Source organism: Girardinichthys multiradiatus, chromosome 3 (genome assembly GCF_021462225.1).
Source record: "Girardinichthys multiradiatus isolate DD_20200921_A chromosome 3, DD_fGirMul_XY1, whole genome shotgun sequence".
In the NCBI taxonomy this organism is placed as follows: Eukaryota; Metazoa; Chordata; class Actinopteri; order Cyprinodontiformes; family Goodeidae; genus Girardinichthys; species Girardinichthys multiradiatus.
This window is the reverse complement of record NC_061796.1, coordinates 47428685-47455987: the sequence shown is the minus strand read 5'-3', so window position 1 is coordinate 47455987 and position 27303 is coordinate 47428685. Positions and strand designations below refer to the sequence as shown.

The following is a 27303-nucleotide window of genomic DNA, read 5'->3' as shown; positions in this document are numbered from 1 at the left end:
AACTGAACTTTTTGGCCAAAATGCAAAATGTGTGGTGGAGAACTACCACTGCACATCACTCTGAACACACAAAGAAAAATGGGAAAAAACTTCAGTCACCAGATGTGTAAAGCTGGTAGAGACTGAAATACTTGCAGCTGTAATTGCAGCAAAAGGTGGTTTCACAAAGTAGTGACTCAGGGGGGCTGAAAAAAGAAATCATGTATAATTTTTGTTCCTCTTCACAATTGTATACCACTTTATGTTGGTCTTCCACATAAAATTCCAATAAAATATATTTATATTTGTGGTTGTAATGACACAAAATGTGGAAAAGTTCAAGCTGTATGAATACTTTTACAAGCCGCTGTATTTACAAAAATTTTGAGTTTTGACAAATAGAGAAAAGCTTTCACAAATCCCAAACTGTGTTTTCTATAATCCAACAACTGTATCATAAATCTGTCCCGTTTGAGCTGTCTGTGTGTTCTAGTTTAGGAGATAGACTCTTCTAACATGGTCTCACACCTTCAAGAATGAACATTTTAAGTTTCAAAAACTGAATAAAGGATTCATAAACCAAACACTGTAATTTATGTAATCTGTTATAATAAATGTTGTTCAGTTAGACCATTCTGAGTGTTTTAGGTCTCTAACCAGATTAAATGCAGCCCTTTAGGAAAGCACTGAACCGGAAGTACTCCCCAGGACTGTGGTTCTACCCAGTCCGGAGGTTCCCCAAACGCAACATAGGAGCGGGGAGCATGCGCAGTCGGCATTAGTCGGCTGATGCGGAATTGTCCGTCCATCTGGAACTAGCTTAGAACCGAACCGGAACTTTAATCTCGAAACTATCTGACTTTAATAGATCTGAGAGGAGAAACTGGAAGATGAGCGGCTGATGGTGGGAAGAGGAGAAGAAGCGGAGCTAGCAGGAGGTGAGTCCGTTAGAAGTTAAACAGTCACAGCCTTCAGGTCATCAGGTTCTCACTTTATCCATTAAAGAGGGAGTTTTCTACCGGAAGTGCTCCTTTAAACTTCGTGAACTTTGAACCTGCTGCTAGATTAAAGCGGAGAAACACGTGGATGTTTTTTTTATGTCTCAGAAGAAGAGCAGAGGAACTGAGGTGGAGTTAAACGGCTCTCCTGGTTTGTTTCTGGAGCTTTAAACAGCAGCAGTGGAGACATCTCTGCAGCTGACCGCTACATGGGAGAAAATAGCTCACAGTAAAATGTTCTGCATACAGAGAGGTAATCTCCTCCTCAGTAGCGACACCTACAGGAAGGGAGGAAAACCACAGTGAATACATGAGGACATTCATGGCGATAGTACACATTCTTTTAATTAATAATACAAATGTAGTATAGGAACACTCCCGTGACCCAGCAGCCTGTAGAACCTCCTTTAGCAGCTTGTAGAACCTCCTCCAGCAGCCTGTAGAACCTACTCCAGCAGCCTGTAGAATCTCCTCCAGCAGCCTGTAGAATCTCCTCCAGCAGCCTGTAGAACCTCCTCCAGCAGTCTGTAGAACCTCCTCCAGCAGCCTGTAGAACCTCCTCCAGCAGTCTGTAGAATCTCCTCCAGCAGCCTGTAGAATCTCCTCCAGCAGCCTGTAGAACCTCCTCCAGCAGCCTGTAGAACCTCCTCCAGCAGCCTGTAGAACCTCCTCCAGCAATCTGTAGAACCTCCTCCAGCAGCCTGTAGAACCTCCTCCAGCAATCTGTAGAACCTCCTCCAGCAGCCTGTAGAATCTCCTCCAGCAGCCTGTAGAATCTCCTCCAGCAGCCTGTAGAACCTCCTCCAGCAGCCTGTAGAATCTCCTCCAGCAGCCTGTAGAACCTCCTCCAGCAGTCTGTAGAACATCCTCCAGCAGCCTGTAGAACCTCCTCCAGCAGTCTGTAGAACCTCCTCCAGCAGCCTGTAGAATCTCCTCCAGCAGCCTGTAGAACCTCCTCCAGCAGTCTGTAGAACCTCCTCCAGCAGCCTGTAGAACCTCCTTTAGCAGTCTGTAGAACCTCCTCCAGCAGCCTGTAGAATCTCCTCCAGCAGCCTGTAGAACCTCCTCCAGCAGTCTGTAGAACATCCTCCAGCAGCCTGTAGAACCTCCTCCAGCAGTCTGTAGAACCTCCTCCAGCAGCCTGTAGAATCTCCTCCAGCAGCCTGTAGAACCTCCTCCAGCAGTCTGTAGAATCTCCTCCAGCAGCCTGTAGAACCTCCTTTAGCAGTCTGTAGAACATCCTCCAGCAGCCTGTAGAACCTCCTTTAGCAGTCTGTAGAACCTCCTCCAGCAGCCTGTAGAATCTCCTCCAGCAGCCTGTAGAACCTCCTCCAGCAGTCTGTAGAATCTCCTCCAGCAGCCTGTAGAACCTCCTTTAGCAACCTGTAGAATCTCCTCCAGCAGCCTGTAGAATCTCCTCCAGCAGCCTGTAGAACCTCCTCCAGCAGCCTGTAGAACCTCCTCCAGCAGCCTGTAGAACCTCCTTTAGCAACCTGTAGAATCTCCTCCAGCAGCCTGTAGAATCTCCTCCAGCAGCCTGTAGAACCTCCTCCAGCAGCCTGTAGAACCTCCTCCAGCAGCCTGTAGAACCTCCTCCAGCAGTCTGTAGAACCTCCTCCAGCAGCCTGTAGAACCTCCTCCAGCAGTCTGTAGAATCTCCTCCAGCAGCCTGTAGAATCTCCTCCAGCAGCCTGTAGAACCTCCTCCAGCAGCCTGTAGAACCTCCTCCAGCAGCCTGTAGAACCTCCTCCAGCAATCTGTAGAACCTCCTCCAGCAGCCTGTAGAACCTCCTCCAGCAGCCTGTAGAATCTCCTCCAGCAGCCTGTAGAATCTCCTCCAGCAGCCTGTAGAACCTCCTCCAGCAGCCTGTAGAATCTCCTCCAGCAGCCTGTAGAACCTCCTCCAGCAGTCTGTAGAACATCCTCCAGCAGCCTGTAGAACCTCCTCCAGCAGTCTGTAGAACCTCCTCCAGCAGCCTGTAGAACCTCCTCCAGCAGTCTGTAGAATCTCCTCCAGCAGCCTGTAGAACCTCCTTTAGCAGTCTGTAGAACATCCTCCAGCAGCCTGTAGAACCTCCTTTAGCAGTCTGTAGAACCTCCTCCAGCAGCCTGTAGAATCTCCTCCAGCAGCCTGTAGAACCTCCTCCAGCAGTCTGTAGAACATCCTCCAGCAGCCTGTAGAACCTCCTCCAGCAGACTGTAGAACCTCCTCCAGCAGCCTGTAGAATCTCCTCCAGCAGCCTGTAGAACCTCCTCCAGCAGTCTGTAGAATCTCCTCCAGCAGCCAGTAGAACCTCCTTTAGCAACCTGTAGAATCTCCTCCAACAGCCTGTAGAATCTCCTCCAGCAGCCTGTAGAACCTCCTCCAGCAGCCTGTAGAACCTCCTCCAGCAGCCTGTAGAACCTCCTTTAGCAACCTGTAGAACCTCCTCCAGCAGCCTGTAGGACCTCCTCCAGCAGCCTGTAGAACCTCCTCCAGCAGCCTGTAGAACCTCCTCCAGCAGCCTGTAGAACCTCCTCCAGCAGTCTGTAGAACCTCCTCCAGCAGCCTGTAGAACCTCCTCCAGCAGCCTGTAGAACCTACTCCAGCAGCCTGTAGAACCTCCTCCAGCAGCCTGTAGAACCTCCTCCAGCAGCCTGTAGAACCTCCTCCAGCAGCCTGTAGAACCTCCTCCAGCAGTCTGTAGAATCTCCTCCAGCAGCCTGTAGAACCTCCTCCAGCAGTCTGTAGAACCTCCTCCAGCAGCCTGTAGAATCTCCTCCAGCAGCCTGTAGAACCTCCTCCAGCAGTCTGTAGAACATCCTCCAGCAGCCTGTAGAACCTCCTCCAGCAGTCTGTAGAACCTCCTCCAGCAGCCTGTAGAATCTCCTCCAGCAGCCTGTAGAACCTCCTCCAGCAGTCTGTAGAACCTCCTCCAGCAGCCTGTAGAACCTCCTCCAGCAACCTGTAGAACCTCCTCCAGCAGCCTGTAGAACCTCCTCCAGCAGCCTGTAGAACCTCCTCCAGCAGCCTGTAGAACCTCCTCCAGCAGCCTGTAGAATCTCCTCCAGCAACCTGTAGAACCTCCTCCAGCAGCCTGTAGAACCTCCTCCAGCAGCCTGTAGAATCTCCTCCAGCAGCCTGTAGAACCTCCTCCAGCAGCCTGTAGAATCTCCTCCAGCAGCCTGTAGAACCTCCTCCAGCAGCCTGTAGAACCTCCTCCAGCAGCCTGTAGAATCTCCTCCAGCAGCCTGTAGAACCTCCTCCAGCAGCCTGTAGAATCTCCTCCAGCAGCCTGTAGAATCTCCTCCAGCAGCCTGTAGAACCTCCTCCAGCAGCCTGTAGAATCTCCTCCAGCAGCCTGTAGAACCTCCTCCAGCAGTCTGTAGAACATCCTCCAGCAACCTGTAGAATCTCCTCCAGCAGTCTGTAGAACCTCCTCCAGCAGCCTGTAGAATCTCCTCCAGCAGCCTGTAGAACCTCCTCCAGCAGCCTGTAGAATCTCCTCCAGCAGCCTGTAGAACCTCCTCCAGCAGTCTGTAGAACATCCTCCAGCAGCCTGTAGAACCTCCTTTAGCAGCCTGTAGAACCTCCTTTAGCAACCTGTAGAACCTCCTCCAGCAGCCTGTAGAACCTCCTTTAGCAGCCTGTAGAACCTTCTTTAGCAGTCTGTAGAACCTCCTCCAGCAGTCTGTAGAATCTCCTCCAGCAGTCTGTAGAACCTCATTCAGCAGCATGGACTTGTAGCATGGTTTTGGAGGAGTTCTGGTCCACAACCTCTAGTTTCTAGAGGTTGAGGTCTGGACTTTGACTAGGCCCTTGCAGCACCATGATTCTTCTCTTAGTCATTCTGTCTTAGATCTGCTGCTGTGTTTGGGTTCATGGTTCTGTTGAAGACCCAGTTTGGACCAAGCTGCAGCTGTTGGACAGATGGACTCATATTTGACTCTAGAAAACGTCGGTAAACAGAGGAGATCATGGTCCACTCAGTGACTGCAATGCGACCAGATCCTGCTGCACCTGAACAAGTCCGACTCATCAGCCCTCCACCACCAGGGGTCACAGTTGTTTGTCCTCATCTGCTGTTTGCTCTCATCGGTCCAAAGGATGTTGTTCCAGAAGTCTTCTTCATTCAGATGAAGCTTCTGCTAAAGAAGGTTTGCAAAGGTGCAAGATCTCTTGTTTTAAAGAAAACATTTAACTCTTAGTGACGCTGGTGACCTTCAATCATCATCAGCTGGACAGTGATCTGAACTTTCCTGCATGATGCATCAGAGTAGTAGCTCCTGGTTCTTCAGCAGGAGGATGGTTGCAAAATGAACAGAAAGCTGTTCTGATCTTTAGCAGCAGGTCTCAGTAGGAGAAACATTTCCTGATGTTATTGACCAACAAACTGAGAATTAAATTTCAATTATGACCTCGCTGTCTCTCAGGTGAAAACGTCTCTGGTCAACATGGAGACCGATGGAGATCCAGGAGAGGTCAAGACTCAGCAGGTAACAACACTTATTCCTGTTCTTCACGTGTTTTATAAGCTCTTGCTGCACAGATGGCTTCAGGTTCATCTGAGACAGGAAGGAGCTCATTCAGACCTGATGTTGACTCTCCAGCTGCAGCCTGAACAGTGATCTGATGCTTCTCCTTCTTCTCCTGGGTCTTCTCAGTGCAGCACCTGTGACGGCTCCTCGGCCTCATGTTGGTGTGTGGACTGTGGCGAAGCTCTGTGTGACGACTGCTTGGCGGCTCATCGCAGAGTGACCCTGACCAGATCCCACCGGGTCCTGAACCAGCAGCCTGAAGGTCAGATGTGTCAATATAAACTTTTATCACATCAATAAATCCCCTTACAGAAGGTAAAATCGCCCTGGTTCTGCTGGATCATAAAGGTTCGGATTGAAATAGGTCTCTGTCTCTCCTTGTTGCAGGATTATAATGTTTTTGTTTTTTTTCCTCTTCAGGACCCAGTTTAGTTTTTCCCACCAAGTTCTGCAGAACCCACCCGTCTGAGGAGCTCAAACTGTTCTGTTTCACCTGCTGCCAGCTCACCTGCAGAGACTGTCAGCTGGCAAACCACAAGAACCACAGGTGCTGAAGTCAGACTCACTCCACGCCTTTATTGCGTTATCACACACACACACACACACACACACACACACACACACACACTAAAGAAGCAGTTAGGTTTTTAACAAGTGGGGTTCTGGGAAGTTCTTGTCAGTAGTCAGTATCTTACCAGGAGAAGACATCATGCAGGAAGCCTAACAGTCAGAGAGGAGCTGAAAGAGCAGATTTGTGTCAGCAGAGTGTTTAGTTAGTCTATGTTTTCTCAGCTGAATCATCTGAGTTCCTGTCTGAAACGTCATGATCCAATGCTGCTGGTTGGCTCAGATCATCTGATCAGCTCAGACTCGTTCTTCCGTCTGAATCTTTCCAAAACACAAGAAGACGAGGCCGCCTGCTTGTGTTTTGGGAGACGGGAGAGGATATGTGTGTGGGCCAGAGGAACAGAGGAAGAGCTGTTGGTCAGAACCGAAGACCCTGCTATGATGTTTGGAATCCGTCTGGACATGGATGACCTTCACAGGATAAAAAAAGGGTCTTCAGGGGCGTATCAGAGTTACTGGATGGTTTTGAACATGCACAGAACTTTCATAGCAAGATTCAGGTTGTTTATGGTGGTGTTGATGAGATAGCTGTGGGTTTGACTGCTGCCATGTTTCTGCATCTTGATGCAGTCTAAGGAGGTCATGCCACGTTTATTGTGGATGTTGTGGGAACATGCAGCTAGGAGGGTCTTCAGAGCTCACCACCCTTTTTCCTGCTTCATATGTAACTCATTAAACTGAAGGGGTCAACAGCTACGTTTCCATTGACCTTAAAATTGCACAAATTGTAATTACAAAAATACATTTACTTAATAGAAACATGACAATTAAAAAAAAACACCTGTTTTCCGATAAACATTTTTTGCGTTAGGATGAGGTGGTGTTTGAGGTGGGTTTATTTTGCAAAGCTACAATGGAAACGAGTCACGTGACCAACAACCAGATGTTACTTGTGGCGAAAAAGACAACAGGAAGTAGTAGGAGTAGTAGGGTCCAAAGATGAATCAAGGAAGACTGAAATCTGCTGGAAGCTCCATCCTGATCAGCTCTTAGTCCTTCTGCTGCGGCAGAATTTTTGCAAACTTACGTTCATACTGTTGTCTACTGTAGATGAGATACGGACGACTGGTTACCACTCTATAATCTCCCCTTCAGAACATCTAAACCATCTCTTTAACATGAACCCCAGCCTCTGTGACCTGTCTGTGTGTTGGTCTTTGAAGACCTCACCTTTCTTCTCCCTGGTTTGTTTAGGTTTGACTTTGTCAGCAAAGCTGTGGAGAGCGTGAAGAAGCAGCTGGACGCCTCCATGCAACCTTTCAAAGCACAGATAGAAGCATCAAAAAGGAGTCTGCAGGATATGGAGATGAGGTACAGACCTGGTCTCTGTCACATTTAGCTCCTCAGTTGAATTATTTCATGAAAACTGACTGAAAGTGTCCAGAATGCGACTAAAATGTTAAATGAACTGAACTTATACAGGTCCTTCTCAAAAAATTAGCATATTGTGATAAAGTTCATTATTTTCCATAATGTCATGATGAAAATTTAACATTCATATATTTTAGATTCATTGCACACTAACTGAAATATTTCAGGTCTTTTATTGTCTTAATACGGATGATTTTGGCATACAGCTCATGAAAACCCAAAATTCCTATCTCACAAAATTAGCATATTTCATCCGACCAATAAAAGAAAAGTGTTTTTAATACAGGCTGCAAGGTGGCGCAGTTGGTAGCACTGTTGCCTTGCAGCAAGAAGGTCCAGGGTTCAATTCCCAACCAGGAGTGTTTCTGCATGGAGTTTGCATGTTCTCCCCGTGCATGCGTGGGTTCTCACTGGGAACTCCGGCTTCCTCCCACAGTCCAAAGACATGCCTGTTAGGTTAATTGGTCTCTCTGAATTGCCCTTAGGTGTATGAATGAGTGCATGGTTGTTTGTGTGTTGCCCTGTGATGGACTGGCGACCTGTCCAGGGTGTACCCTGCCTCTCACCCATAGACTGCTGGAGATAGGCACCAGCTCCCCCACGACCCACTATGGAAGAAGCGGTAGAAAATGACTGACTGTTTTTAATACAAAAAACGTCAACCTTCAAATAATCATGTACAGTTATGCACTCAATACTTGGTCAGGAATCCTTTTGCAGAAGTGACTGCTTCAATGCGGCGTGGCATGGAGGCAATCAGCCTGTGGCACTGCTGAGGTCTTATGGAGGCCCAGGATGCTTCGATAGCGGCCTTTAGCTCATCCAGAGTGTTGGGTCTTGAGACTTCTGGCATTTTGGCATTTCCTTCTCCCCAGTCTTCCTCCAGACTCTGGCACCTTGATTTCCGAATGACATGCAGAATTTGCTTTCATCCGAAAAAAGTACTTTGGACCACTGAGCAACAGTCCAGTGCTGCTTCTCTGTAGCCCAGGTCAGGCGCTTCTGCCGCTGTTTCTGGTTCAAAAGTGGCTTGACCTGGGGAATGCGGCACCTGTAGCCCATTTCCTGCACACGCCTGTGCACGGTGGCTCTGGATGTTTCTACTCAGACTCAGTCCACTGTTTCCGCAGGTCCCCCAAGGTCTGGAATCGGCCCTTCTCCACAATCTTCCTCAGGGTCCGGTCACCTCTTCTCGTTGTGCAGCGTTTTCTGCCACACTTTTTCCTTCCCACAGACTTCCCACTGAGGTGCCTTGATACAGCACTCTGGGAACAGCCTATTCGTTCAGAAATGTCTTTCTGTGTCTTACCCTCTTGCTTGAGGGTGTCAATAGTGTCCTTCTGGACAGCAGTCAGGTCGGCAGTCTTACCCATGATTGGGGTTTTGAGTGATGAACCAGGCTGGGAGTTTTAAAGGCCTCAGGAATCTTTTGCAGGTGTTTAGAGTTAACTCGTTGATTCAGATGATTAGGTTCATAGCTCGTTTAGAGACCCTTTTAATGATATGCTAATTTTGTGAGATAGGAATTTTGGGTTTTCATGAGCTGTATGCCAAAATCATCCGTATTAAGACAATAAAAGACCTGAAATATTTCAGTTAGTGTGCAATGAATCTAAAATATATGAATGTTAAATTTTCATCATGACATTATGGAAAATAATGAACTTTATCACAATATACTAATATTTTTTTAGAAGGACCTGTATAGCGCTTTTCCAGTCATACAGACTGCTCAAAGCGATTTATACTAGAGCCACATTCACCCACTAACGCTCACACATTCATACACCAATACGCAGATCGGTAGGCAACTTGAGGTTACGTGTCTTGCTCATCAACATATGGCAGGAGGAAGCTGGAATCGAACCCACAACCTTCTGATCACAAGACGACTACTCTTCCTACTGAGCCACAGTCGACCTTGATTGCTTGGTATCCATATCCATATGGAGGCTGCTGCAGCCTGAAACACAGGAATGGGTAGACATAATTAATCAATGAAATGAAGTAGATTTTAGCAAAACGTCAAACATCGGGTTTATTCTGACTGACTTGCGACTGAGGCTCAGTAGGAAGAGTAGTCGTCCTGCAATCAGAAGGTTGTGGGTTCAATTTCAGCTTTCTCCTGCCATAGGTCGATGTGCCCCTGGGCAAGGCACTTAACCTCAAGTTGCCTGCCGATCTGTGTATCGGTGTATGAATGTGCGAGCGTTAGTGAGTACGAATGTGGCTCTAGTATAAATCGCTTTGAGTGGTCTGCATGACTGGAAAGGCGCTAGATAAGTTCAGTCCATTTACTTGAAATAAAATCCTCAATAATCTTTGTTCGTCCACACCAGCGAAAAGGTTTCTAACCCCAGAAAATTAAAACGGTGCAGGTTCTGGTCCAACTCCATTTTTATCTGAATAACTAGGAAAACTGGACTGAAGTCCTGTTAACAGAACCAAGCTGCTCTGGAAAACATCACACAACAGTGTTGAAAATCAAACATGCCAGGGTGGAAAGACATCAGCAAAGAGCTCAGAGCAGCAACTGTTGCTGCCCATCAATCTGGGTTGAAAACTCAACCTGCAGAGCGAGCTGAACAGAGCGAGACGGAGGCAAAGTGGAGGTGGTATTTTCAAAGGAAATTAACTAAATTCTACAAATGAGTGACGCAGAGAAAACGGTTCGACCCAAGTCCTCAAAAGTGTGGGAGCACGTCACGCTTCACGAAACTGGAGCACCAGCGCCATGAGGGATGGAGGGACAGAAGCTAACATTTATGTATTTATTGTTATTGCAACAGAACACTCAAGCAGCATCCTGGTTTTTGTGAGCTAATTTACCCTCCAGGTCCAAATATTCTATTTTGGAATAAAGAAGTGAAAATTTAAAATGTTTTTTTTGTTATCATTATTAAACATTATTATTATTATGTTATTATGAAAGTAATCGTTAGTTGCAGCCCTAGAATGGACGTACCAGCAGATTCAGCCCAAGGTCAAAGCATGAATCTCAGAGAAATGACCAAAAACCATCTCAGACTCTACCAGCCTCTGTCAGCAGGATAGAGGTGAAGGGTCATAGCTGCTTTCAGATCATCAAGGTTTTCTTAAACTAAATAAAAGCATTTAAAATAAATGAATACATGTTTGTGCAGCATGAAAAGAACCAGATTCTCCAGCAGAAGGTCTCTGCTCCTGTGGGAGCCCAAATGATACTGATCCTTCCTGCCTGGTACCATACCTTGAAGCACTGTGTCCTGGCAGCACCAACACTCCCAGAACCTCCTCCACACAGGTGGCCTCTGTTACACAAAGCATCACTGATACTGGACCTGAAGGCCAGACCTGGACCATCATCCACAGAGTAACCAGCAGCTTCTCACTGGAAGACCCGTCCTTTACGGCTTCAAATGTTTTCCAGGGGAATCCTGACTTCCAGTCTCTCTCCCAGTAACTGCTGGGAGGATCCAACCAGCAGGGGGAAGCAACCTCTACAAGGAACCACGTTTTTACCTCAACCCACTAAACACAGCCGGACCCAAAACCTATCTGGGTTTATAAGCCCGCTGGATAAGACGAAACACATTTAAGAACCAAGCTTTAATTTCTTTTTCCCGGTCTTAAAACAATGAAACATTTTCTCCAATAGAACGTTACATATTTAAGGAAAAAAGTAGATATTTCATGAAAGCGTTTCTTCTTACCTTCATATGTCAAACACTGATCAGTTCTGTGTCTTTAATGCTTCTGGGATCCATTGTGGTGAATATGAAGAGCCATGTGAGGCCCCAGAGCCGCAGGTTGCAAACCGCTGATAACATTGTGATGGAGAATTTACCCCACAGTTTGGTTCTGGACTTTTCTAACCATTTTAATGCTTTCTCCTCATCTTCTGCCTATCTGACCACATCTGCTCTCCTTTAAGTGATGTTCTGACATTTGGTCTATCATCCAGCGGCCAGCAGAGGTCTCCCTGATCCGACCCATACACTCTGACCTCTGCTGTTGTGTTGCAGGCTGCAGGTTCTGGCTCAGTGTGAGTCCTTCATGACCAGCAAGCTGCAGAAACACATCAACACTCTGACTGCGCTCCTCAACAGTAGGTTTGAAGAAATGATCAAACAGATTCAGGTAATTTAAACCAACCTGGTGTCATAGGTACAGATTCATCTGCCTTTTGCTGTAACAGATGGTTTCTCTGTTCCTGTGAGCAGAAGGTTTACAGCGTGGAGCGAACTCTGATCACTAAGAAGATGGAGAAAGTGAAGCTGCTCCAGAAGAGTCACGTACCTCTCACTGAAGCTGCAGAAGAGGCCAGAAACACCACCAACCTGCCTACTCTGGTGGGCTGCATATCTCAGGTAGAACCTCCACCTGCTGCTCTTTGCTCATATCCGATCAGATCTTTCTGTCCTCTGCTCAGACTCATCTTCATCACTGAAGAGGAGTTTAAATTGTCGGATCTGCAGTTTGTTTGTGGTTCTCCATCTCCTGGTTGATCTCACTGTAAGAAGACAACTTAGTCTTCTTCTCAAACGTTTCAGAAGATTGGAGAATTCAGTTTTTCATGATGCCTGGCATTTTAAAAACATTCCCAGGCTCTTCAGAGGAGAAAGGGACCCACAGCATCACAGATCCACCACTGTGCTTAACAGTGGACATGAAGTGCTTCTCCACATACGGATCCTGAGTTTCACAGCAGACCCTCCTGGAGGACTTGTTGCTTAAAGCTCAGGCCGAGTCCAGTTAAAGTCTCAGTTACATGATGGTCGGACAGAAAAGGCTTTTTCTCACCTGCCTCCTGAATTAAACCCTCAGCCTGCAGACAGTCTGATGGTTGCTATGGAGACCAGGATGCTGATCTTTGCTACAGAGATCTTGATGGATTCTCAGATGAACAATCTTTATCATTGAAGTGATGGGGTTGATGTTGGGTTTCTTATTTTTTTAATTAGGTGACATTATTTAGTTAATTAATAACTCTTACATTTAGTTATTAAATTCAGACATTTATAGATATGATTACTCACTGAGTTGTTTCGGTACTCTGCTTCTTCATGGGTTGAATGACATCTTTGGTCCATGTTAGCAGCAGCGAGTCACAAAGTTGGTCCAGGTCCTTCAAATGAATCTAAAGGTGATCCGTTTGGTGCTTTGGGAATCGCTTTAACCGGATCTGGTATCTGTTTTTTTTAGATTACCTCCCAGTTGAAGGACCTTGCAGGCGAGGACTCGTGTCCACCTTCAAAGATGGTGGATGTGAAGGTCATCACTGACAGAAGCTCAGTGGAAGGCATTCTGAACTTTGGTAAGCTCAGGTTTTTTTTAGGATCTTATGGCTTTCTGGGTTTTGTTCTGTCTGTGTTTTATTTGTCTTGTCTGGATCTTTAGTTTCCATCTGTTGAGAAGCAGGAAGAAGCTGACTGAAGCTCTGTGATGATGAAAAAGTAAATCAGCAGCAGTGATCTGGTGGATTCAGGCTGTAGTTCTGGTCGATCTCATGATGTTTAGATCCGGGTTTACAAAAATAACCACAGGCTGTTAAATTAGAATATCATCAAAAGTATATTTTTCTCCCTCATGTCAGAAAAATGAAACTCATCTATTTCTATTCTTCAAACATAGAGGGAAATATTTCAGTCTCAGAATATAACATCGGATCAATAAAAAGGAGATTTTAAATAGAAATGTCAGGCTTCTGATTTCTGTGCTCTCACTACCTGGTCTGGGCTCCTTTTACATAAATTCCTGCTTCAATGGGTGGCATTAAGGAGATCTGCCTGTGGTTCTGCTGAGGTGTTCAGGAAGCCCAGGTTGCTTTTGATAGCGGCCTTCGGGTCATTTGCATTGTTGGTTCTGGTGTCTCTCATCTTCCTCTTGACAGAACTCCATAGGTTCTCTAATGGGTTCTGGTCAGGCCAGTTTACTGGCCCATCAACAGTACCAACATGGTCATTGGACCAGCTTTTGGTACCTCTGGCGGTGTGGGAACCGCCAGAGGTACTAAGTCCAGTTGGAAAATGAAATCAACATCTCCATAAAGCTTGTCAGCAGAAGGAAGCATGAGGAGCTCTAGAATCTCCTGGTAGATGGCTTAGGTGACTGTGGACTTCAGAAAACCCAGTGGACCAGAACCAGCAGAAGACATGGCACCCCAGATCATCACTGACTGTGGAACCTTCATCCTGGACTTCAATCAACGTGGATTCTGTTCCTCTCCTCTCTTCCTCCAGACTCCGGGACCTTGATCTCCAAAGGAAATGCTGAATTTACTTTCATCTAAAAACACTGAGGAACAGTCTGGTTCTGGTTCTCCATGTAGAGGCTCAGAAAACCTTGGCAGATGATTGGAGTTAATTAGCTGATTAGGGTGTTGACACCATGAGTTTCCAATAATTAACTTTTCACAATATTGAGACAGAACCTTGTTGGACCGCCGGGCTTCATGAGCTCTTTATCTTGATGTTAATGTCAACCTTTAATCTCGGACCTTCTACCCTGCTGGGTCATCTTAGCCAGGTCTACTGGATTAATGATACCAGGACATTTTTAATCAAACCCTAATGGCCTCTACCCAGACACCTGAAAACGGGTCGTCATTTTGTCTTTCAGCAGGATGACGATCCAAATGTTTTGCACGCATCAAACACAGAAATGGTTCAGCAGATCCAGAATCAACCCTCTTCCATGGCCGTCCCAGTTCTAAGACCCACCACAATAATCGTGACCCACACTGTGAGCTCAGCATATCTGGCAAGAATCCTCACAGAAATGCCATCCTGTGGTCTTCTTCTCACATCTTCTCTCCGACCTTGCTTGAAGGGATGGTACCAGAGCCAAGCCAACAGCTCTGCCTTGAGAATTGGACCACACTGTACAGTAAACGGTGACTTGTCTGCAGTTTTAAACCACAGTGGTTCTGGACATGATGACACATCGGATCCTGCTGTTAAACCAGTGTAGTTTCCTCTGACCATAATCGCTCAGTTATTTCGGTCCGGTTCTTCAGTCAGACTGTTTGTTAAGGCACCTGAGGCTCTGATCCAAATGTCCAGCTGAAGGAGGAGGTCCTCAGGAGGAGTAGGTCATCTTCGGTCCTGTGACAGACCTTAAATCCTAAAGACATGACAGTTTGTGTCAGTGAAGCACAGATTAGTGTGTTCTGATATGCCAAATGGTCGGGTTCAAGAACTGGGCTGAACCTGAGTGAAAAAGCAGCCTCCAGAAAGCCCGGAGAACTGTTTGGAACCACTGCATTAATGAGGAAATGAGGACTGGATCAGGACTTTTGCTTAAATGTTTCTGTACTTGGTTCCTGAGTGGATGCAGGAAACTCTGACTCGTTGTTTCTGATTCCAGGTAAACTTCACGTCTCCTGGGTCCCGTTCTCCGTGCCCCAAGCAGAAACTCCAGCCAGCTCTTCCTCTTCCCTCATCACCACTCCTCCCACCTCCACCTATCAGACCCTCACCTGCAAACCAGTTACAACTAACAGTGTTCCTGTTTGCATTTCTGCTCCAACCTCCACGTCACCTACATTGTGCTCCACAGACACCTCCATCACATCACCCAACTTCTCCTCCAATCTGACAGCTTCGTCTTGTAGGACCATTTGTCAAACTGGGACCAGTACTGGTGTTGCTTCACGTGTTCCAGGTGTCAGTCTACCAGCTTCCAAAGATCATTGCCCTCCTCCACCCTCCTCGTCTACAGTTTCCTCCATCTTCTCTAATCCCTCTACAGGTAAACCCAAGGTGAACGTGTTGAAAATCGTCGAGTCAGTTCTGCAGTCGAGATCCTCTGCTTCTCCTTCCCGTCAGTCCTGTCTTCCTCCCACCTCCGTTTCCAAGTCTTCCTCAGTTTGTAAAACCATTTATGCTGCAGCCTCCACCAGCAAGCCCTCCCAGCTGCACCCGAGCTGTGGTTCCTGGGGATCTTCATCCAACAATCGCTGGGTGGTTCCCTCTGCATCCACCGCAGTCCCCCCACCTGCCTCCAGCTACACCGCTCCATCAGCCACAGTTGTCAGGTTCAGAACCGTCTCGGCTGTTGAAGCCAGGAATCCGTTCCTCTCTAGTCTCCTTCATCAGGCATTACCATATTCATCTGCTCAGGCAGGTCCTCCTTCCTCTGTAGGTCCAGCTTATGCTCATCACCAGGCCACACCCGTCATGTGTCCTTCTACGCTGGGTCAGAGCTCGTCCAGGCCCTCTGGAAGTCCTCTGTCTTCCTCCTCTTCAACCACCTCCACCAAAGGCTCTGGTGTCAGAATCAATGTTCTCACCAAGTCTCAGCTGGAGTCCAAGTCAGGGAAGCTGTTTGTCAAGTTTCAGTGGAAGAATAAGAAGGCCAGCAGTTCTTCAACATCCAGCAGCTCCTGTAGAGCTCTTGCTCCTAAAATCAGAACGTCAGCTCCTCTGATGCAGCAACCTGCCAGCGCCCAGAACCAGTCTGTAGGTGAGGGTTCGTCCGAACCACACCTCCAGAACCAGCCTGGAGCTGTGGTTCAGACGAGCCCTCAGACTGTTGTCCAGTCTTCATCCTCCATCCCTTCGTTCCCATCTCTAAGCTGCTCTCCAGCTTCCACCTATTACATCTTCCCCCAGGTGGTTTCCCCCACAGCTCCGACAGTCAGTGTTCAGCCCGTCAACCCAGTCCTTCCCCTGGTACCGGCTCCGTCGCTGCTTAATGGCACCCTCAATCCAGTCCAGCCATCGCTGATTGTGAACCAAAGAGCTGTTCCCAGTCAGAACCAGTCTGCTGTACTGCTGCTGACCAACACCAACCCCGTGTACTCGGTGTTTGACTCAGGTCGCAGCCTCCCCTCAGACTGGACCCAGCTTCCAGTGCTGCAGAACCATGCGCTTCTAGTTCAGGACAGCTGTGAAAGTTCACAGGTTCCTCAAGGAACTCCGGGGAATGTCTCTTCTGTTGGACGGAGTCCCTCAGCTCCAGGAATCCAAATCTGTATGGAATCCAGGAATCAGCTGCTTTCGGACCAACATCTCACCTCCAGTGTTGGACCTCTTCCCTCCACCCTTGAAGACCAGCAACAGAATCCAGATTTAAAGGGGATGATTGGCTCCAACCACAAAGTCCAACACAAGGAGGGACAGCAGGAACCAGAAGCATACAAACCGACCAACGATGGGTCTGATCGGACCACCGATGGAAACAGAGAGGAGGAGAAACTTTTTTCTCCTGAGACACCAGGGAACAGACAGGTAGCAGGTTCATCAGAAGGAACTGCCCCCGTAGGAGATCAGTCTTCATCTGAAACACACGATGCAGAACCAACTCTGACCAAGCCCAATGAAATCCAATCTTCTTTTAATTCACCTGGAACATCAAACCAGGAGCTCCTCATAAGGTTGTCTGAGAAAATTGAACCTGCAGAAGAACAGTCTTCACCGAAGGTATGTGAGGTGGATCCAACCAGGAGCAAATCCACAGAAACCCAAACCTCTGAAAAACTATTATTATCTAGAACTCCAGAAGATCTCACCGTCGTCTTGTCTGAGGAACACGAGTCGCTACCTGAAGTCTACGACGTCAAATCGAGCTTTGAAGACATCCGGTCGTTTGTTAAACCGTTTTCACCTGGAACTTCAGATGATGACGTTGTTGAAAATGAACCTGCTGAAGAGGAGTCATCACATAAAGTTTATAAGGTCAAACCGAGCACGTTCACATCTAAAGAAATGGACGTTTTTGGTCAACCAGCTTCACCGGTAACGTCTGAGGACAAGATGTCCCTCGGCTTGTCTGAAGAACCTGAACTTGGACTGAATCTGTCTTCTTCTGAAACATCAGACAGAGAAGACGAAGAGCCACCGAGGACTAAGACTAAACAGCAGGACTACAGTCAGCTCTACTGGCAGCCCACAGTGTCTCTGCTAAGACTTCCTCTGCCCCTGCCTGGACCTGGATGTCTCCTGCCTCGTTACCATTTTATCCTCGGAAACCAAAAGGATGAGCTCTACCTGCAGGAGGTGCAGGAGGACGCTCAGGTTTGTTCGTCTTCATGATTAATCCAAACAAAACAGAAATATCACATTGATGGGGTCATTTGAAACCATCCAAATGCTTCTGGTTCTGTTGTGTTCTAGTCCAGTGATGAGGATGTCTCAGAGACCATCTCTGACAACGCCTCGGACATCACTGAAGACTTCACAGAGCTTCAGTCTCCCGAGTCGCCGTTGTCCCTGGAGGTCATTTCCTGCGCTGCATGTGGATCTTCCAGTGCTTCAAAGATCTGCACAGTCTGTGGTCGGGGGTACCACAGAGACTGTCACGTCCCTCCATTTGGACCGGACATCTGGTAGGAGTGAATTTCTTCTGCTGAAGTGGCTGATCTTCATTAGTCATTCCTAAAACACAGAGTTTCAGGATTTAACCAGAGCAACACATCATCTGAAGGTTCAGCACAGCAGGCAGATTCTAGTAGTCCTAAAGCAGATATAGAATCTTCAGCATCCAACAATCATCAAACACCCATGGATGCAAAAACACGTTATCTCCATTTCTAGCTTCTCTTCTAGCCGCTCTGATTTACCCAGAAGTCATTTGTTGGAACCATTTTGGATCAGTCTCTCCTAAAATCTGATTTGAATCCAATGGTGTCCAAGTTCTGCTACCAAATGAGCAGGTCCTCGTGCCGAGCACTGATGAGAACCCAAACAAGAAACATTATCCATTAAATGATGGATTAAAGTTAATTATGATAAAACAACTCGTAACTGGACTGTTCATATAAATCTATGCACATATCATAATTGGGTCACAGTAATACTGTTCAGCATGATGCAGAACATTCAATCCATGGATTATGATCCAATGGATCATACTGCTAATAGATGCTAACAGATGCTAATAGCTGCTAATAGATTCTAACAGATGCTAATAGCTGCTAACAGATGCTAATAGCTGCTAATAGATGCTAATAGCTGCTAACAGATGCTAATAGCTGCTAATAGATGCTAACAGATGCTTTACCAAAATAGAGATAAAGTGACGCTGGTCTGCATGAAGATGTCAGGAAGGCACATTTTTTTTCTTCACTCGTGTCTCAATCGTCATACAGTAACAGACGAAATTCTTATTTAGCATAGTCATCAACAGCTGGTAGAACCTCATGGAGCTTTGGAGAACATTTGTCCAGCTCTACAATCCAGAGTTACCTTCACAAACTTTAATAAGCAGAGAAGAAGCCTTTTAAATGGCAAGCCTAAGGCGTGCAATATAAAAAGAAAGGCGTCCCAGCAACAAGCCTTGGGGTACCCCAGTGTCATTCCAATGGATCCTTCAGGACCAGAACTGGAAATCATTTACCATTATAAACGACTGATTTCCATCAGGCTACAGATGGACTGAGCTCCTTCATGTTGTGGAATAAACGTCCCTCATCTTTGTCTTACAGGTCAGAGTTGGTCTGTTCGCTATGTCAGGACTTGTCGGACCCTTCGGACCCCTACAGCGCTGACAGGCCAACGAGTCCACAGTGTTCTTCTCTCAGCCTGCAAGACCAGAGGGTGTGTGTGGTTCATGTGTCTGCATCATTGGATCATTAGATGCTGTGTGTGATCCTCCCAGCCAAGGTTCTGGTCATTTAAACTGAGTTCTGTGTTTCAGAGGTGTGAGACTCTCCTGCTGCACCTGAAGGTTGAAGGCTGCGGACGCTTCTCACAGGTCAGTTTTTACACACCAGCCGGTTCTGGTGTTGGCTGGTTAGAACTACACAGGATTAATCTCTACCCAACGTCTTTAAGATGAAAACTGTGTATGGAAGGGGTGTCCAAAGCGTGGCATGTGGGCCATTTGTGGCCCTTCGAATGATTTTCTGCCTCCCCTGACCACAGTTGCTCCATGCAGTTGATTCACAGACGTTTAAAGAACATTTTTACTTCTTTTAACACAAAGCATTTGGATGGTAGAGGAGTTAAAAATATTACTGTCTGGTTATGTTAGCATTTTTAAAGTTATTTTATAAGTCACATTTTTGTGGCCTGATAGAACTTGGACATGTCTATAAAATGTTTTAATGCACGCCTGGAGTATGAAAGAGACAATAATAAGATTTTCACTGCTGTTATGTAATCAGACTCTAAGAGCATAAATGCTGCATGTCTGTGCATTTTAATAACACTGTAATGGCAGAAGGCTGATGTGTAGCCTGCTGCTCATACTGTCTTTGTTGCTGTTTCAGTTGGATCTTTGGTCTGATCTGATGTTGATATCAGAGCGTCTGAGCCACCACGTCTCTCCTCCTTATCAAACACCTGCACAGGTCGTCTCTGACCTCTGGCTTTTGTTCAGCGAAGCCTCACAGGTAAGACTGGAATTGCATTTGTGAATGTGTTCATTTCAGACCTAGAAATGAACAGAAGTTTTAGCTCCCTGCATCTTCCTAAAGTATCTTCAGCAAAGGTCTGACACATGAGACCCACACCAGCCTTCTTTTCTGGTTTTTTATCAGACCGCAGAAAAGAAAATACCCTGAAGATCACATTTCAGTCTGAAAAGATGAGAAAAAGCCATTAAAGTTCTGCAGAAGGTCTTGAGAACCATAGATCAAGACCAGTTTAAAGGATGACAGTAGTCTGGGGCAGGATCAAGAGTTTTGCATTGCAGCTCTAGTGCATATAAACAGACCTGTTTAGAGTTTATAGCAGAACGCTTTTTGTTCAAACCCTGCTGACTCCAACAGATGGAGCATCATCAGGGCTCTGCAGAACTCACTGCTGAGCTGCTATATCTGTTTTCAGCTTTATTTATCTGCTGTTTCCAGGGAAGTCCTTTAATGGACCTGCAGCAAAGCTTCCAAAAGAAGTTGGTGGAAACTTTGGGTTCAGAACTTCATCCTTCACTCCTGATGGCACCAAATGGAAGCATGCTATGTGATCCTGAAGGTCCGAGCAGTTCGGCTAACAGTACTGTGTTGTGCAGTAGAGAGATGCCAAAGCAAACAGAAGAAGACGACTTCATGTCCGAGTTGAAGCTGAAGGCCCTGAGGAAGAGACTGAGGGACTTTCTGGATCTGAGGGGAACCTCTGCAGCCAAGAGGCCCAAGCACAAACATGAAGACGTTTAAGGCTTAAAACCACAGACAGACTTTTTTTACTGCAGGTATTCTGCAAGAACCACGTGAATTATGTTTACTGAGCCAGTTACAGCACCGAATGGATCTTTCTGACAACCTGGTATGGGTCAGGGTTCCGTAAAGAGTTCTGTCTAAGTGCCTTTACATTTGCCCTGCTTGCAGATAATCATCTTATGTGTAAAACATCAAAGCTTCACGCAGGAGGGAAGAAATGAGACATAAAACCAGACATTCGGAATATAGTTGATAGAAACCATCTGCAGATCCTTAAAAGAGAAAATTATTCTCACAACTTCCCTCACAAGTTGGATTTTTCTGTTATTGTTTGAACATTATTTCACATTTTGTACACATTGTTCGAAGTAAAGCACGTTTGTTGAACAGTTCATACAAATCTTTACTGAATAAAGAATCAAAGGGAGCTGAATGTAAAATTATTAACTGCTCTTAAATGTTGATTGAATGAAGAGAATCTGAATTTAAAAACTACATCAGTGTTTTCTGTAGCGTGAGAATACAGTAAATTTGTAATACCCTGCCTTAAAAAGTTTAGTTAAAAACTAAAACATTTTCATGTTTTATTTATAAATTAACAAAGCAATAACCAAAGCTGAAGAAAATGTCTTGATTGGGGTTGTGTGGAGTAGTTAAATGCAGTCAGTGTGACCACTGAATGTTGTTACTTAAGAAGTGTTTTCTCAGCTGACCCAGGTTCACTCTTACCCCTTTTCCATCAATGCAGTGTTGTGACTATTACTATGAATATATTAATATTTGATCAAATAACATTTGGGTCTGTTAAGGGTTGTCCTGTGAATACCAGCCCAGTAAGGCGATGGTTTTAGGACAAAATAGAAAGGTGTGAGACGAGCTCTGACATTATTGAACAGCATAAACTCTGCACATACAGGTCCTTCTCAAAATATTAGCATATTGTGATAAAGTTCATTATTTTCCATAATGTCATGATGAAAATTTAACATTCATATATTTTAGATTCATTGCACACTAACTGAAATATTTCAGGTCTTTTATTGTCTTAATACGGATGATTTTGGCATACAGCTCATGAAAACCCAAAATTCCTATCTCACAAAATTAGCATATTTCATCCGACCAATAAAAGAAAAGTGTTTTTAATACAAAAAACATCAACCTTCAAATAATCATGTACAGTTAGCACTCAATACTTGGTCGGGAATCCTTGGCAGAAATGACTGCTTCAATGCGGCGTGGCATGGAGGGCAATCAGCCTGTGGCACTGCTGAGTCTTATGGAGGCCCAGGATGCTTCGATAGCGGCCCTTTAGCTCATCCAGAGTGTTGGGTCTTGAGTCTCTCAACGTTCTCTTCACAATATCCCACAGATTCTCTATGGGGTTCAGGTCAGGAGAGTTGGCAGGCCAATTGAGCACAGTGATACCATGGTCAGTAAACCATTTACCAGTGGTTTTGGCACTGTGAGCAGGTGCCAGGTCGTGCTGAAAAATGAAATCTTCATCTCCATAAAGCTTTCAGCAGATGGAAGCATGAAGTGCTCCAAAATCTCCTGATAGCTAGCTGCATTGACCCTGCCCTTGATAAAACACAGTGGACCAACACCAGCAGCTGACACGGCACCCCAGACCATCACTGGACTGTGGGTACTTGACACTGGACTTCTGGCATTTTGGCATTTCCTTCTCCCCAGTCTTCCTCCAGACTCTGGCACCTTGATTTCTGAATGACATGCAGAATTTGCTTTCATCCGAAAAAAGTACTTGGACCACTGAGCAACAGTCCAGTGCTGCTTCTTTGTAGCCCGGGTCAGGCGCTTCTGCCGCTGTTTCTGGTTCAAAAGTGGCTTGACCTGGGGAATGCGGCACCTGTAGCCCATTTCCTGCACACGCCTGTGCACGGTGGGCTCTGGATGTTTCTACTCCAGACTCAGTCCACTGCTTCCGCAGGTCCCCCAAGGTCTGGAATCGGCCCTTCTCCACAATCTTCCTCAGGGTCCGGTCACCTCTTCTCGTTGTGCAGCGTTTTCCTGCCACACACTTTTCCTTCCCACAGACTTCCCACTGAGGTGCCTTGATACAGCACTCTGGGAACAGCCTATTCGTTCAGGAAATGTCTTTCTGTGTCTTACCCTCTTGCTTGAGGGTGTCAATAGTGTCCTTCTGGACAGCAGTCAGGTCGGCAGTCTTACCCATGATTGGGGTTTTGAGTGATGAACCAGGCTGGGAGTTTTAAAGGCCTCAGGAATCTTTTGCAGATGTTTAGAGTTAACTCGTTGATTCAGATGATTAGGTTCATAGCTCGTTTAGAGACCCTTTTAATGCTATGTTAATTTTGTGAGATAGGAATTTTGGGTTTTCATGAGCTGTATGCCAAAATCATCCGTATTATGACAATAAAAGACCTGAAATATTTCAGTTAGTGTGCAATGAATCTAAAATATATGAATGTTACATTTTCATCATTACATTATGGAAAATAATGAACTTTATCACAATATGCTAATATTTTGAGAAGGACCTGTATATGGAATAAATTCACACAATTTCTTAAAATACAAGAATTTATTAACAAAAATAAGTCAACTCAAAGTCAAACATATTTCAATCAACAAACTCTTTACTTTGCTAAAACAATCCAACTAAACTACCAAGCAGAATTAAAGAATAAAGACCAACTATGTACAATATGAACAAGTATGACCAATAAAATTAAGCAACGTTAACATGCAATATTATTTATGTTTGAGAACCAAGGATTATCTTAAAGAACCTGGAAATGAAGTTAAGTTAGTCTTGGAACTAACTTAATAATTGGTATACCTTCAAACAACCATTCACAATGTAAGATCAGATAAAACATTATTTTCATAAAATATTTTAAATAATGATTTGCTGAATAAAACCAATCCTCTGGATGACTAATTCTAAATAGTGTCTCATTAGCTGCTTGTATTTAGTGCTATAATATTTAAGGAAATATTAAAATTTAAGGAAATTTTATTTTGAATAAAGCCAACAACCTTCCTGGAGAAATTATTCTTAGCTGGTGTTTAATGAGCTATCACATTAGCTCCCTGTTGGTTGGAGTAAGGGGGAGTCAGGTTTAGCCTAAACCGGCTCAGTTATGGTTGAGGTGCAAACACACCCTCCATTTCTGGTACCTGTATGACCCCTTCTCTTTTCCAATGATTATAATCAGTCTGACAGAGGGAGGTATCCCAATCCTTGTGGTTTTTAGTATAACAATGACCATCAGTGGACCTTTGTGGGGTTCCTGAGACGACATTGTTGTAAATAAGCGCCGTTTAACTAAATAATCTGAACTGAAACTATCTCTGTAGTTATGCGCTATAGGCTTAGGCTGCGGGGGACATAATGACCACTTTCACCCTCTTCGCTACATTCTCATACTACTCTCCAATTTTGCATTATTTGCTGTTATTTCAGCTTTTAACTTTATGTTCTCTCTCTTTTCTCTTCCTAGAAGCTACACCTGGCCTGGCTCTGTGTCTACCTGTGACACCTTTCTGGAGAGAGGCATCGTCCAAGCTTCTGCTGGCAACAACTTATTGCTCACCTTCTACAGATGATCCACATGGCCCTGTCTTTCAGTGTTTAACCCTTTCTCTCTCCTAGACATGGCTACTGACTGAGCTTCTACTGTAACTAACTCTATGTTCTCTCTTTCAGACTCTAACCTTGAAAACTGGATCAGAGTTTATCTGTTCTTTCTTTCTAGATGAAACAACTAAAGGAGCTACATCCATTAACATTTACTTTTCCTTCCCATAGAAAGTACTCCTGGATCAGTGCTTCTTTGTTCTCTTTGTGTCTCTGCTCTGTTTCTTTCAAACCTCAGTCGGTCGTGGCAGATGGCCGCTCACACTGAGCCCGGTTTCGGTTCTGCTGGAGGTTTTCTCCTGTAAAAGGGAGTTTTTCCTCTCCACTGTCGCTACATGCATGCTCAGTATGAGGGATTGCTGCAATTCAACACCAGTGACTGTCACTGTCTCTACATGCTCATCCAGGAGGAGTGAATGCTGCAAGTCTTTGACTGGATGCAATCTGCTGGGTTTCCTTAGATAGAAAAACTTTTTATCCAATTTGAATAAATAACTGAATCTGACTGAACTGTTCAATGGTTAGGATTAATTGGAATGTATGAACCTGACTGTTGTGAAGAACCTTGAGACGACATGTGTTGTGAATTGGCGCTATTTAAATAAACTGAATTGAATTAATAAAATAATATCTAGGGAAATATTATTTTCCTAGATTGGAAACTGATTCTTAATCGATTCATAAGATGGCGGTCATAAGACACGTGTTTAGCCTTAGCCATTAGCGGTTTCAGATAACAAAAAGAGAAACTTATAGCTTGTAACCACTCCTTTAAAATCCATCAATAAAAGGTTCAAAATACATAAGCGTTGACAGTACGTTATGTCCAATTTAAATAAAGTTTATCCTAACTTTAAAACACAACACAGAACACATTAGCTCAGCAGCTAGTCTGCTAGAACTTAGCCAAGTTTTCTCAACACAAACAAAAACCAAACGTCATTAAACAAACATTATTTAGATTATTTCATTCTAAACTAATCTTCTCTGCCCAATCACTACCTCTTACATACCTCTTACCGTGCTGAGAAAAAGATGTCCTGGGCGACGTTGAGGGAAGCAGAATTGTCCCGGTCATCTACGTGTGGACTGAGCAAAGGGACAAGCGTTCCAGCTAGGGGGGCATCAGCTGGTTAGCCATCCCAGCCGAACTGTACGACAAAGGCAACTTGCGGCTCCTTCAATGGGGGTAGCTCTCAGTACCAGCACGTACATGCAGGAAGGCATGCAAAGCTGCGGTCCCGATGCCTTCTTCTTCAGGTCATGGGGGAAAATCCGTTTTAATTAGGGCTGCATCTGGAGGCCTCAGAAGAAAAGTCAAGCCACGCTTGACTCATTACACCCTTTATATGAATGAATGCTGGGTACTTGAATAGCAAATTACTTCTTAACTCTGTTGCATTTAATCGGCATGATGGTAGTCACGTTTGGATCTAAGTTAAAGAGTTATGCCTGCTTGCCGGCAAGGAGACATTTGCGCGTTGTGTCCCTCTGTCCAGTTCTGCTGGAGAACCATGTGGTAGAGGCCTCCATGTAGGAACACAGCGTTTTTTTTTCAAACAGTGACATCACGGGGAGTCAGCTACGACTCCTCCTCTTCCTGGGCTGGGTTAGGAATAGGTTAGTGTGATGTTGAAAGGTGCAGAGGTTCATACAGGCCTTCAATTTTGTATAGTTCAGAGTCCATGTTCATCCATGTTGTAATCCATGGCTGGGATCCCAACAGCGGTTTGGGGTCCATTCTGGTTGCCAAATGTGAACCTGAACCGGTGACGTGTATTCACTCTGGTTCTCTGGTTGAACTCGGGCACCGCAGAATACTGGGTTCTTCTGCACGAACCATAACGTCACCCATAGGCAGGTCGAAGCCGCAGGCAATAGAAGCAACAAGTACGGTGGCAAAGAGGAACAATGTACTGTATAAACATTATTTGTATGTTTGTAAAAACACACTAAACAGACCTTGTATAACGAGTCATTTCTGTTACACTCAGGGTTCCTGAACATATGCAAATGAAAACATTGTACATCCATTGTTCTTGCATGGAGTCGCCGTCTCCTGGCCTTTTGGACCACTGCACGGGGCTCAGCAAAATCCGCTGTGCCACTACCAGTCACCCCCCCCCTCCACCGCCGCACTGTGTAACACCTACTGTTAATGACTCAGGTTAGGAAATGGACTCAACAAAACACAGAAGTTTGAAGGCACGCAAACCGAACTGGTTCAAGAACGAGACTTCTTTTGGTGGAAAAACGGTAGCTGAGATGCACCACTACCACTGGAGCAACTGGATGCTTGCTGTTGGGCTTAGCATCATTATTCCTCCTACAACTTCAGACGTTTAAAATGGGAGATTAGAAAAGTGAGAACCATGTCTCCGTTATTGTGAGGATATTCGAGATTTGGGTTATATGGAGGAGGAACCTGTATGCAGAGTTAACTGATCAGCGGCAGGGCAGCTTAAGGGCTGTGTAACCATAGCAACACGGTTGTAGTACAGCTAAGAGCGTAGTAATCATGAACAGCTCGAGGCTTTTGTTTAAACAGTTTGGATTTTAGTTGTTCTCGTTTTCTTTATCTTTTCCCCATTGATCTAGAGGACAAATCATCTTACACCACAAGCTGGAGGTACGCTCAAGGAGATGAAGAGCCAATCAGAATCGTTTAAAACCTTGATTAAATTTTCAGATTAACTCTTGAATAATGAGCTCACCGTAACATCACTGTTACATGGTGGATTTAGGCCTATTTCCTGCAGAGCTGCATTCACAGTTTATGACTCCTTTAACAAGCACTGTCAGGCTTATAATATCCCCGGCAGGTTTTTATAAATCCTGCTGGAAACTGAACCAGAGCCAAAGGAGACTTTAAAGACCATTCACAAACACAGACTTGTTGCCTTGCAGCAAGAAGGTCCTGGGTTCGAATCCCAGCCTGGTGTCTTCTCACATCGAGTTTGCATATTCTTCTCATGCATGCTTTTGTTCTCTCCCACAGTCCAAAAGCATGACTGCTAGACTAATTGGTCTCTAAATGCCCATTGGGTATGGGTGTGCATGTCTCTGTGTTGCCTTGTGATTGACCTGTCCAGGGTGTACCCCAC

General features: G+C 45.4%; 1 protein-coding gene across 1 annotated transcript; it reads left to right on the top strand.

Annotated features, from left to right (window-relative positions):
* The first annotated feature begins 717 nt into the window (after positions 1-717).
* Positions 718-21017, top strand: trim33l (tripartite motif containing 33, like). Its single transcript, XM_047362084.1, has 14 exons — positions 718-917; positions 5391-5453; positions 5622-5757; positions 5916-6042; positions 7317-7433; positions 11498-11612; positions 11696-11842; positions 12678-12789; positions 14841-17491; positions 17591-17802; positions 18901-19012; positions 19113-19169; positions 19687-19809; positions 20269-21017. Exons 2-14 carry the CDS (start codon positions 5412-5414, stop codon positions 20569-20571), a joined length of 4254 nt encoding a protein of 1417 aa, XP_047218040.1. The 5' UTR covers positions 718-917; positions 5391-5411; the 3' UTR covers positions 20572-21017.
* Positions 21018-27303: the final 6286 nt, after the last annotated feature.

Coding starts and splice junctions, on each gene's coding strand:
- trim33l (XM_047362084.1), top strand. CDS start 5,412: ATGGAGACCGATGGAGATCCAGGAGAGGTCAAGACTCAGCAG. Junction 11,843..12,677: donor TGGTGGGCTGCATATCTCAG/GTAGAACCTCCA, acceptor TGTTTTTTTTAG/ATTACCTCCCAGTTGAAGGA. Junction 19,170..19,686: donor GCTGCGGACGCTTCTCACAG/GTCAGTTTTTAC, acceptor TTGCTGTTTCAG/TTGGATCTTTGGTCTGATCT.